The following is a 12,459-nucleotide window of genomic DNA, read 5'->3' on the forward strand; positions in this document are numbered from 1 at the left end:
AATGAGCGGGTGCCAAGCAAGGCTTAGGCTGCAACCCTGTGCGTACTTTTCCTGGGCATGAGCCCCACTGAATAGAGCTGGGCTGACTTCAGAGTAAGCATGCATGTTAGTTACTGCGCTGCTGGTAGCTCTAGATGTGTAGCTGGTAGCTCTCAGGCTTATGCGGAAATAGGGTGTTTCCTAACCTGACTTGGAAAAGACTTGCGGGTGTTCAGTGACGAGGGAAAGCCACTCTACACGTGTTCAGAGGTGATTCTTGGGTGCTTGCATGGAATGTTACATTTCAAAGGATTTCCATAAACGTTTGTGGTAGTTTTGCATGGCATATTATTTCCGCATTGCAAATTAGGGGTTGAGAGAGAATAATGCCCACTTCGTGAACTCACAGCAAATGCAAGATTTGAAGTCTGTAAAGGCTACTTTGACTTAAGTATGGAAGCAATCAAGGTAATCGGTGTAAATGGTATGAAATAGAATATGTTTACTGTATATCTCCCAGTATTATTTAGGAGGTGTGCAGTAGCATTTTGCAGTAGTGGAACTGGATTAACAGCGGCTGGATCCTCCTTATACAACAATGGTTTCTTAAGCACTGGGCGGACCTTCTCCAGGAAAATGTTTGTAATTGTAGCTAGAAGTTTTCATCTGACATGATGGGTCTGGCGTGAAAACACACATCATAGCTTTTGCAGTATCAAGCAGCCTGTGTGGAAACTAGGTCAAACTAAGCCATGCAACTGCAACAAGTGAATACTTTTGACACTTCCTCTATAGGCAGTATCTAATTATGTCCCAGTTGGACAGTACCTTAGTAGCTTTTTCAGCAAAACTTAACTATTACAGTGAGTGGAGTCTAACAGCCCCTGCACTATATGGAAGATTCTGTGTTTTTTACCACTAGTGTTCAAGCTTGTCAGTAAACCAAAAAGCGTGATCCGTGGAAGAGATGTTGGAGGGTCACCTTGGTTGCCTTTGTGCCTCTGACAGGCCATGTATTGAGTTAGCCATGTTCATCATTTCTTGCATTATCCATCAGATCCATACATTCACACATGATGTGCCCTCCTCTTTGCTCAACTAGTTATTCTTGTTCCCATGGGTCTCAGTAGATCAGTGATCAGTCTAGAATTGAGGAGGAGAGTTCAATGTTCCAACTGGGGCTGTCAGTTCCAGAGTTTCAGAAGTGGAATGAGAGTATAGTGACCTTTCTCTTGCCTACCCTGTTTCTCCTAAAATAAGACATAGCCATAAAATAAGCCATAGCAGGATTTCTATGCATTTGCGAAATATAAGCCGTTCCCCAAAAATAAGCCATACCCCGAAAATAAGCCATAGTGACGTGGTACCTCCCATTAAAACAGCCTGGAGAGGCGTGGCTATGCAGCGTACCGATGCAACGCGGTTAAAATAAGACATCCCCTGAAAATAAGCCATACTGTGTTTTGTTGAGCGAAAAAAAATATAAGACAGTGTCTTATTTTAGGAGAAACACGGTAGTTGTGCAGGAGAGGAAATTCTTGTTGTTTCCAGAAGCCTCTCGGTGTTATAATCACTTGTCAATAATGGTATGTGTGTACATGTATGTGAATGATCACTTTGGTTCCTGATTTTGTGTGATGGTCAAGTATGTTGTATGTAACTTATCTAAAACTAAAGAACTTCATGTGTGCACCTAGAAGTTTTCATACATGCCTGTAGGGGTTTTTCTTCTTTTAGTGGCTGTTCCTAGGATTCCTTGACTTTCCAGAGAGATTTTTCAGAAGGCAAGGGAAACAAGTACAACAAGTGGTTCAAAAACATGTAGCAATATACAGAAACTTTGCTTATGACTCTTGTTCTTGTTTCTGATTTTTATAGAAAATTTTGTTAAATTTTTAGGTTCTGCAGTTATGGAACTGAGTGATGCCAATTTGCAGACTTTGACAGAATACTTAAAGAAGACACTTGATCCTGATCCTGCCATAAGGCGTCCTGGTAAACAGTTTAAAAATATGAAATTAGAGCCTGCATTGAATGGTGTCTAGTGATAGTTTGACCCAAAACATTATAAGATCTGTTTAGCCATTTTCTGGGTTTTTCAGAATCAAAAACCCAGAACATTGTTTTTCAAACTGTTGGGACAACGTTCTTTAATTAAAAAGAAAACTGCTTGATCCCCCCCCCCCCAATATGTTGTTCTTATCTGAAGGAGCAGGCTGGCTGAAATCAGTATGTGTCAAAATGAGACCTGTTTACTTTCTGTCACTTTAAATGCAGATCAGTTGTGTGGGTGGGATTGCTGACCCCTGGAAACCTCATGTGACAGTTGGACATACGTTCTTTAAAAAAATGGATGCTTTTTGAATTGCAGTCAGGTTACTGATTATTCAATGCAAGTTGGCTTTAATCTTGCTGCAATCAAAACTGCATGATGGCTCACTGAATACTTTCTGAGTCATATTAACTGTCCATGGTTCCATTCTGAAATCTGCCTTTGAGGTGATTGGGCATGATGCAAAGAGAGTAGGTTGCATTGAAATCTGAAATCAGATTTGAAGTTGAAGTGAACTGTGTAAGCACTTAACGTCCCTTTGGCTTCATAAGGCATGCCTTACTTATCTTGATTATACCCACAGTCTTACTCAGGATAGTCAATGTGAATTCAGGGGATGTTGCTTAGGCAAAGTAACTGTGGAAATCTCAAGAAAAAACAAACAAATTTCAATACGACTAGAGGAGGGGCAAATGTGTATTTTGCACATCTATTTATTAGCTGTTCAGATGAATTAGTGGTCTATGCATGGTTATATTGGAGTAAGCTCCATTGAATGTAGTGGGATTTGCTCCTGAATAAATATTTGTTGAATTGCATTGAAGGTCAGGTCCACACTGTGATGACTTCTTAGAAAGAATCACTACTGGAAGTGCTACTTCTGCCTAGTGGAATTGTTGACCCCCCCCCCCCACTCCCACTTTTAACAGCAGATCCTCAGGCCAAATCTCACACAGCTTATGAAACTGCTCTCACAACAGGCTTGTCATGCAGCATGGAGAGCTTCTGTACAAGAAACATTTAGTCTAAACCTCTGTTGGCTGTGTGGAACTAGTTATGTGGTTCTTTGAATCCAAAACAGTTTATCAACACTGCAAAATATAAATAAGTAAATATATATAATATTGGTGTTCAGCTGTTAAATTTTACAAAATGCATAACTATTTCATTAAATTACTTCCCATCAGTTAAATTGGGTCTTCCAGTACTAATTCTTGCTGTGCACTCTGCATTTCTGGAAAACCTCCAAAGTTTTCCTGTAAAATGAAGGGGAGAGGCTGAATATTTTTTGTCTCTTTGCTATTCACAGTCATAACATTTAGGTTAAGATGACAGTCCAAACTGCGCTACCTTTTAAGAAATTGTGAAGATACAGAATTTAAGAGCAGCTTCCTGATATGCATCTAAAATGATTTGCAGTTGCCATATTGCAGCTGTTTAATAACGGTGGGGTTGCAAGCACTGTCATAGAAATATTAGGCGATATTCAACTAAGTCATACTTTGTGTAGGTCAATTAAAAGTAACAGTATTGAACAAGCTGGTTGTGGCTAAAATAAATTAATTTCAGTGGGTCTACCCTAAGTGTGGCTTAGTAGCATACCATCCATTAATAGCCATTTCTTCACTGTATCATGCTAAACACCAACTTGGTTTTGTATTAAATGGTGTTAAATGTTTGGAGTTTAGACTGTGTAATAGCTAACCTTTTTGCTAAATTCATGATATTTAAATGCTTTACAGCGGAAAAATTCCTTGAGTCAGTTGAAGGAAACCAGAATTACCCACTGCTACTTTTAACGCTGCTGGAGAAGTCCCAAGATAATGTCATCAAAGTCTGTGCCTCTGTCACATTCAAGAATTACATTAAAAGGAACTGGAGAATTGTAGGTATTTTGATTATTACAATTGTACTATGATAGTGTGTTTTCTTGTAAAGTAAGTGGTTATGAATAAAGTAATGGGAACACTTGTGAACTAAGATGTTGCAGGATGATTATAGACATCAGATTTGGAATTGTGGTAAGCTACTGAAGGAAATAGTGGTTTTGTATCTGAAATCCCAGGTTAATAGTTTCCTTGGTTGCTTTGCTAGTTGCAGGGATCCAAACATTTGGGCTTACTTTACTAGCTAATCCTTTATTGGTGTCCTTCATTGTCTCCTCCCTTCCCCAAGTTCTGTGGTACCTACAAATAACTTGAGAAAGGTATGGATGGTGGTGCTTGAACTTGCCTTTTGCAGAAAACATTACAAATGCCTTATTACTATCTTCTGCAAATGAGCTGTGGAAAGAAAGAAAAATGAGAAGTAGAGGAAAGAAAAAGAAGAATTTTCTCTCTCGCAGTCAGGATTTTTGAGACAGTACAGTGCTCTTGATAGATGAGAAATGGTTCTCACTGGTGAACAGTTGAATCAATTTATTATAATTCCTACCATGTTACCCTGTTCTGATTTGTTTGCTTTCATTAGAATTGGTCTTTTAATTTTTTATAACTTTGAACTGTATCTGGTTCAGATCTTCCAACTATTGATACTAATTCATTGCAACAGGAAATTAGGACACTTAATCACAACTGAATCAAATGGTCCACTTTGAGGTTAATATTTATTATTTTGAGGATGTTCCAGAATCTGCTTTAACGGCTTGTACTCGGTGACTCTTCAGGTGCTTTCTCATAAATGGGTTAAAAATGTTAAAAAATAACTTCATATGAATGGTTAAATCATAAATTTGGAAAAGTATAATTTTATAGCTACAGTTATTGGCACTAAATCAGGAATTGGGAAAGTAGCTCCTTTCTCATGGATCATTTGAACCTGTGAAGATGATAACTGAAGCAGTGGGGGTGGGGAGGCTATAAGCCGGCAGTGGATGCTGCACCATGGCAACCCCTGCAGTTGCTGTTTAGTTTGATGATGGAGAACATTGATGTGGTGACCAGTTCATTTCAGATGTAAGTGGAAACAGAGCACGAAATGGAACTCTGCTTCCTGGTGTCAGCAAATTCCACCCATCTCGCCTGATGCATCCACATGCCAGTATGTAGTGTTTGCAGCTGAGCTGTTGTGATGCAACTGGTTGTTGTCTATTGTCTGTCTGATTGGCAATATGCACAGGAAAATATTTACTGGGCCCAACATGTTTCAGAATAAATGTGTAGAGTTCGCTTCTTCCTGAAAGATTACAATGCAACCAATACACTTGCTGTAAAAATGCATGTGTCTCGAGATGTTATGATACTAGCTCAACTAACATTTTGTTCCTAGATTGAAGATGAACCGAACAAAATATGTGAAGCCGACAGGATAGCCATCAAAGCCAACATAGTACACCTAATGCTTAGCAGTCCAGAACAAATTCAAAAACAGGTGAGGTGACAATGAAGGGAAATAAACAGAATTCTGTTTACTTCAACAGGGAATTGTTTTGTGCTGGGAGACTGATTGTGTTAATATATGAAATTTTGTTTTAAAGTGAGAAGCAATAGATAAATCTAAGGGCTGATGAGTTGCTTTGTTTCTGGTTTGTGTCAATTTCACGCATGTTGGTTCACAAGTCTGTCTATAACCTGAAAAAAAATCAGTATGAAAATTGGTTTTTTAAAACATATTTAATTCTATTTTTATGTCAATATATACATTTCTAAACACATTTTACCCTAAAATAAGTGATTTTGTGTGCATTTTGGTATGTTGTTTGAGTTGAGAATTGTATTGTAAAATTCAGGGAAGTGTGAAATCTGAAGGATAAGTTTGTTCCAATTTGTATTGGTATTATTAATATGTATTACTACTATTCATAATATATGTATCTTATATTAAGGGAAGCTGCTATAAACTTTTTATTGGAAATAAGATGAAACCTGCATCAACATTTCAAAAGTGTTCAAAACATGCCATTGAAGCCATGGCTGGGAATCCTATGAGAACATTTGGGCAGATTTTAAAAAGCCATGAAATAGTTAGGCATTGTGTGAAACTACCCCAGTATGCCAGCTGAATTTCCCATATGCAGTGTCTTGTTCTAGTTTGATACCCAGGGTGAGTGGGGAAAAGGCAACTAAATAGGCCCACTAGTGCAATAATTTCTGCTTGTGCACGGAAACTTTCACACTCTCCTTGCCCCCCATGCATCTCCCCAGTTTGCTGTAGATGGTCAAGGGAACCCCCATAAAAGATTTGAAGGGTTGGGGGGGGTTAGGGAGAAGAGAAGAAGAATAAATTCATTTGCACAGCCAAAAGTCCTTGCCCTAGTGGATCTATTTAGTTGGATACCATCCTTAGAGTAAAAGTGGCATATTCTTAAGGCAAAATGAGCCAGGACACTGAATGTGAGTCTGCCACTGAAAATGGTAGCTGTACATGCAATTTCCCCTCCATAGCATCTTGTACCACTGTCATGATTTCACATGGTCCACTGTCCCATCATGCTGCCATTGACAGTGGGGTGGGGAAGGGAAAAAAGTTGTGGTGTCATGAATAAGATCTGCTAGATATTGCAGAGAGGATCTGGGAGGTACACATGCACCTGCTTTTGTCACTGGCAGTTGCATACTTAACATGTAGAAATCCTGTCTTGAGTTAACTGTAAGGTAGCTGTTTATCTCCATGCAAATATCTACATTATTTTTCTTTCTCTCTCTGTCCTAGTTAAGTGATGCTATCAGCATAATTGGTAGAGAAGACTTCCCTCAGAAATGGCCTGATCTGCTAACGGAGATGGTGAATCGCTTTCAGAGTGGAGACTTCCATGTTATTAATGGAGTTCTTCGTACAGCACATTCTTTATTCAAAAGGTAGTGGGCGAGGGCCATGAATTTCCACGTTCTGTTTTTGAAAGTAAAAGCTCTCTGTTCTGGCAATAATGCCTTTCAACTGCTAACTTCTTTCTTTTGCTTGGCTCTAGTTTTCAAACCTATAGAAAATGATCACACTAATTAAGTAGCTCTGATTTTCCTTCATTTGTCAGGTATCGTCATGAGTTTAAATCAAATGAACTGTGGACAGAGATCAAACTTGTTCTTGATGCTTTCGCACTTCCCTTGACAAATCTCTTTAAGGTACAGTGTTGTATTCAAAATCTGGAATTGATTTATGTACCTTCTGTGTAATGTGTTTTGCAGTATTTTTTTTAACTTCACTGCCAACATAAAGCATTTTATGTTGACTATTATGAGGTTCCTACTTCTGTCCTTGCTGCTGCAATAGTCAGATATATATAGTGAGGAAGATAAAATTTGAACTAAAATCTTCCATGCTTACTCTGTCCCTTCTTAAAGTGGATGTGTTAGCACCCTATAATATGCTGTTTATTAATAGCTGCAATCATTGATGCTAAATTAAGATGTTTTTATTAAAACAATGCTACTGGTGTTCAGACCTCTGTTTTTTAGGCTGTGCCTTTTTGTTTTGTTGCTATTATATTTTATTGATGTTTTAGCTTTTCTGGTTTTGTACATATATTGTGCTTTTAATAGAAAAGAGAAATTACATTTAGTTGAATTTGGATGAGAGGCATGAATTTGTGGCGTCAGTGAGCTTTCACAGAAATGGAACAGGATTGGCAAGTGTCTGAATAGATTTTGTTGGTGATTGCGATTAAAATTGTTCTTTTCCAGGCCACAATTGAGCTTTGTAGTACTCATGCAAATGATGTCAGTGCTTTGAAAGTTCTCTTCTCATCTCTGATTCTGATTGCTAAGCTGTTCTACAGTTTAAATTTTCAGGTAAGCCATCTTTTACATGCTCTTCTAGTGGATAGTTCTGATCCTGCAAGCAGCTTTCTGTATAGGAGCAATTTCACTGATGGATAGCTGCGTGATTAAAAACCTCGGTGTTGCTAGCCAAAATTCTTGATGGGTTTTGGAGATGCTAGAGTGTTTAAAGACGCAAGTATCTGGCCAAATGTCAGTACTCCATAAGTGTGCTAGGATAAGTTAATTGTTAGAGCTTTAACAAATCTAAAGTAATGTGCATGTAACCTTTTTGTATAACAAGCTTGGCTTTTCAGATTTGGATTCAGCACTGATTATTTCTGGTAAGATTGGGTTTGATCAAAGGTTGTGTCAGGAGGCAAAAGAACAGAAGGAATGATAGCTGCTGAAAGACAGAACTTCTCTAATTTAGGGATAATAAATTACTTAGGTTTAAGTAAGGAAAGGCAGGTGCTTTTTGTTTCTACTCTTCATGGGCATAATGGTAGGCCAGTAAATAAAGAAGCAGGGCTTACATGCATCTGTAACTAAGACTTATGTGGTCCACAATGACTCTTAATTCTGGGAGCCCTAGGTGAGCACAATAGGCTGCAGTTCATTACCTTGAAGCACTGTCAAGCCCTAAAGCAAGCTGGTTGTTACACAGCTCATGCTATATGCTGATTGAAAACTGAGGAGAAGGTTGATGAGCTGCATGCGTCAAAAACTACAGAGAGATTGAATTGGTTTGTATCTCTTGGGCTTTGGATTTCCTTTAGCAGTTGAAAATTATGTTTCATATGTTCTCTTGTTTTTTAAATAAGTAGTGTGGTGGTTCTGTGGTTTCTTTGAGCAGGTTGCTTGCCGAAATAGACAGGAAAGTATGCTTCTTAAATAAGCAATTACCTAATAGAAAAATAACTTAAAATACAGATCTGCTTCTCAATTTTGTAGGATCTTCCTGAATTTTTTGAAGATAACATGGAAACCTGGATGATGAATTTCCATAATCTTCTAACTTTGGATAACAAACTCTTACAGACAGATGTAAGTAGCAACATAAATGTGGGCTAGAGAAGTTGCCGCCCTCCAAATGTTGCTAGACTAAAACTCTTATCATCCCTGTCATGCTGGCTGAGGTTGATGGAGTCAACAAAACTTGGAGGGCCACAGTTTCCTCTTCTCTGGCAATAAAACCTTTTAGAAAATGTATGTGTAATGGGAAAGTGAATTCAGGACTCCACTTGAGCTGCAAAAAAGAAGCTTTTCCTGAGTTCCGACACTGAAATTGCAGTATCTCAAGTAATTCTGATTTTTGTCATTCTCTTGGAGGGAAATTGTGGAGCCAGTACTGTATAGGAAAGATTAAAGGTAGATGGGAATTTTCCCAAATAAAAAAAATTGTGTCACTTTGTATAACAGACCATAGCACTATGTTGATAGTGGTAATTCTCTTGTCATGGTCATATGTGATGACTGGGCAATGAGAAATTGACTTTAGAAGAGGGAAATACTGCCATGCCTCTCTTTCTGTTAGTGATTGGGAACATTTCTCCATCCAGACTAGGATTTTGGCTTTGGGCAACACAAACTACTTTTTCAAGTCGTGGGGAATTGCTTGGCTGATTTTGGAACCCAGTTGTGACACTCTTGTACCCTAGATGATGCCATTAGGCATGTGTCATTGTCCCGTTTTCATTCCCTGACCATCCTACCCTCCTTCCTTCCTTCCAAATCTCCTTTCATTTACTTTACTTGCTGCTTTGGCAGATGTCGGGAGTACTAGGAGACTACATTTTCCAAATGCGTTGGTGGTGCTTCTTTTTTGTTGCCAGGATGAAGAAGAAGCTGGTCTGCTAGAGCTTTTGAAATCCCAAATTTGTGACAATGCAGCCTTGTATGCACAAAAATATGATGAAGAATTTCAGCCTTACTTGCCCCGTTTTGTCACAGCAATCTGGAATTTATTAGTCACAACAGGGCAAGAAGTTAAATATGATTTGGTAAGTGACTCTTTTCCATTCAGCTTGAAATGAATGAACCTTTTTAGGTCTTCTTCAGATTATGCTCATTTCGTGTTTTTCTCCCCCGCAGTTGGTAAGTAATGCAATCCAGTTTCTAGCTTCGGTTTGTGAGAGGCCCCATTATAAGCACCTGTTTGAAGACCAGAATACACTGACAAGTATTTGTGAAAAAGTCATTGTTCCCAACATGGAATTTAGAGGTAAATATTTCTCTTCTTAAAAATCTTGGTTACAATTTTCCAGGAAAGCAAAAATTGAGTTTTTAACAATGAGGGCTTTAGAACTGGCACAGTAGCCAAGTTTTGGACTGTGTTTGTGGCCATTTGCGTTCAAGAGATTTGCAGCATGATTTTGAGAGGCGCTTTCTGTTCTGCACTCTCAGAACTGCACTTCCCTTTAATATATATGTAATATGTATGTATGTCAGAGTTGGCGAACTTCCCTTTAATCGAGTGGGTGTGGCACGCTGCTTTTACATTAATAGGATTTCCTCCTGCCTCTGTCATGAAGTGGTTCATACATAATGTCAAACAAAGTTTTTGTGCTCCAGAAGTGAGTCTTTCAGAATCTCAAACTGATTTCCAGTCTTAGTTTGCTGGGCCAAGTACAAAGTATAATTTTGGCAGTTCAGATGAAATGGTAAGTCATAGTTTGCCTCAAATGATGAAAGAAGTGGGCGAATCATCATGTCTAAGGAGAGGCTTCTTCAAAGCTTGTTGTTAAAGATTTTGTCTTAAGCAACCCAGTGGTGAAAATCCCCCAGCTATCCTCAATATTTTATCATACAAAGATACATATTGGTTGTGCTCAGGATCTAAAGAGCATCTCATGCTAATGGAATCTTTTACTTTTTGCCTTTGAATAACAGTGCTATACCATAAGCTGCTGTTTCTGGAAATCTCTCTGTTTCAAAACTAATTTGCTGTGCAGTATGGTGCAGGGTTGCTATTTAAAGGGGGAGTAAACACCATGCATGGCTTTATAAAAATAGTTCCACATTGTAATTTGGACCCTGGCCTGGACCAAGTATTCTAGACAAGAACGTTGTTTACTACTCTCATTTCAAATACTGATGATTCACGAACTCTCGATGCCTTGATCATGCTAACTTCATAAAATAGTGCTCAATTTAACGTTATTTACAAGCGTATGTGACATTAAAATAAATGTAGTTTTAATAATAATAATAATAATAATTTATTCCCCAGCCACTCTGGGCGGCTTCCAACAAAATATTAAAATACAATAGTCTGATCTGAATAACATGTCTGATCCTTTACATGTTTGTGGACTGCTTTTCTGCAGCTGCTGATGAAGAAGCCTTTGAAGATAATTCTGAAGAATATATCAGAAGAGATTTGGAAGGATCTGGTAAGCAGTTCTACTAGGTGTATAATGGCATTTGAGAACCGATGCAGTTTTCTGAAGTGTTGACATGTGCATAAGTACATGCGTTAATTTTCTTCCCTTGAATAGGCATGCAGTCGTAATAGGGTTGAAATACTTCTGCCCTTTGGGATTCAAATGTAATGGTGTTTTTTTGCGCTTGTCTTGTGATTCCATGAATGAGCACATTTGTTGGCTATTGGGGGTGGGGTTTCATCTGACAAGCCTAAAAGCAATTTTGCTTGCTCTAAGGGTTACTTGTTTTTGTTTTGCTTTTTAGTAGTTGCTGGTGTATTACTGCAACACTAGGAGGACTAGCACTACATCAGATTAAATGGTTGTTGCACCTTATTTATCCAGTGCCTACAGCCTTCTCCTACTGAAAGCTCAGCCTCCACTCCTGAGTTACTCCAAACAGTTCTCTATGAAGTTCTTCTTTACCCCAGCCAGAATTCTCTTCTTGTAGCTTTTCACACCCTCTCTTCTAATGTATAGTCTGTTTCTATGGAGTACTATAGAAGCAAATGCATTTGGGTTGAGTGCTTCACATACTTATTACTCAAAAGTCTCAGTTATATATGTGCACACTTGGAATTTAAAACACATTGAACTCTGGGACTGAGAATTTCCTCTGAGCCTTTAAGGGGCACATGCTGCAGGGAGCAATCATTTTTAGTGAACCATTTGTTCCCCATGTTATCTTAAATTGCTGACTCAGTCAGGATAGGTTTTATAGGATCCTAAACTATCCTTTAAATAGTCCCAAAATTCTTCTGAATGTTATTTTACTTGTTTTTTGATGCCATGGCCCTGCAGTTTTTGCTTTCATTTATATTCATGAGAATCAATATTTTGGCAGATTTTGTAATTCTGCATTCCTTAATACCACTAGCGTGATTTTTATGAATAATAATAGAGGAGTAGAAGCCTTTTTAGCAAATTGCTCTGTCCCTGAAGCACAGCAGGGTGAATCCAATTTAGCCTTTTTTGCAACAGAGCTTCAAAATGAAGAAACATTGTTTTAATATAACCCGTAATGCATCTTGTTTTTATCTCTGCCTTGCAGATATTGATACCAGACGCAGAGCAGCCTGTGATCTTGTAAGAGGGTTGTGCAAGTTTTTTGAAGGACCTGTTACTGGGATCTTTTCTGGTTATGTTAACTCTATGCTGCAAGAATATGCAAAGAATCCATCTGTCAACTGGAAGCATAAAGATGCTGCTATTTACCTTGTAACATCTTTGGCATCGAAAGCTCAGACACAAAAGGTATTTGTTGGCATTTGACTGTAAGCACAGGGTAGTATACCCATCCAGACCCTTT

General features: G+C 38.4%; 1 protein-coding gene across 2 annotated transcripts in view; it reads left to right on the plus strand.

Annotated features, from left to right (window-relative positions):
* Positions 1–12,459, plus strand: part of CSE1L (chromosome segregation 1 like) — a 29,093-nt gene that overhangs the window by 550 nt on the left and 16,084 nt on the right. For both annotated transcript variants that reach the window (XM_033153507.1, XM_033153508.1), the window contains exons 2-12: positions 1,879–1,974; positions 3,775–3,917; positions 5,300–5,401; positions 6,683–6,828; positions 7,002–7,092; positions 7,651–7,758; positions 8,680–8,772; positions 9,561–9,728; positions 9,820–9,949; positions 11,055–11,120; positions 12,202–12,404. In XM_033153507.1, the coding sequence (XP_033009398.1) occupies positions 1,890–1,974; positions 3,775–3,917; positions 5,300–5,401; positions 6,683–6,828; positions 7,002–7,092; positions 7,651–7,758; positions 8,680–8,772; positions 9,561–9,728; positions 9,820–9,949; positions 11,055–11,120; positions 12,202–12,404 (1,335 nt within the window). In that variant the 5' untranslated portion in view covers positions 1,879–1,889. The remainder of the gene's footprint in view (positions 1–1,878; positions 1,975–3,774; positions 3,918–5,299; positions 5,402–6,682; positions 6,829–7,001; positions 7,093–7,650; positions 7,759–8,679; positions 8,773–9,560; positions 9,729–9,819; positions 9,950–11,054; positions 11,121–12,201; positions 12,405–12,459) is intronic.

Source organism: Lacerta agilis, chromosome 6 (genome assembly GCF_009819535.1).
Source record: "Lacerta agilis isolate rLacAgi1 chromosome 6, rLacAgi1.pri, whole genome shotgun sequence".
In the NCBI taxonomy this organism is placed as follows: Eukaryota; Metazoa; Chordata; class Lepidosauria; order Squamata; family Lacertidae; genus Lacerta; species Lacerta agilis.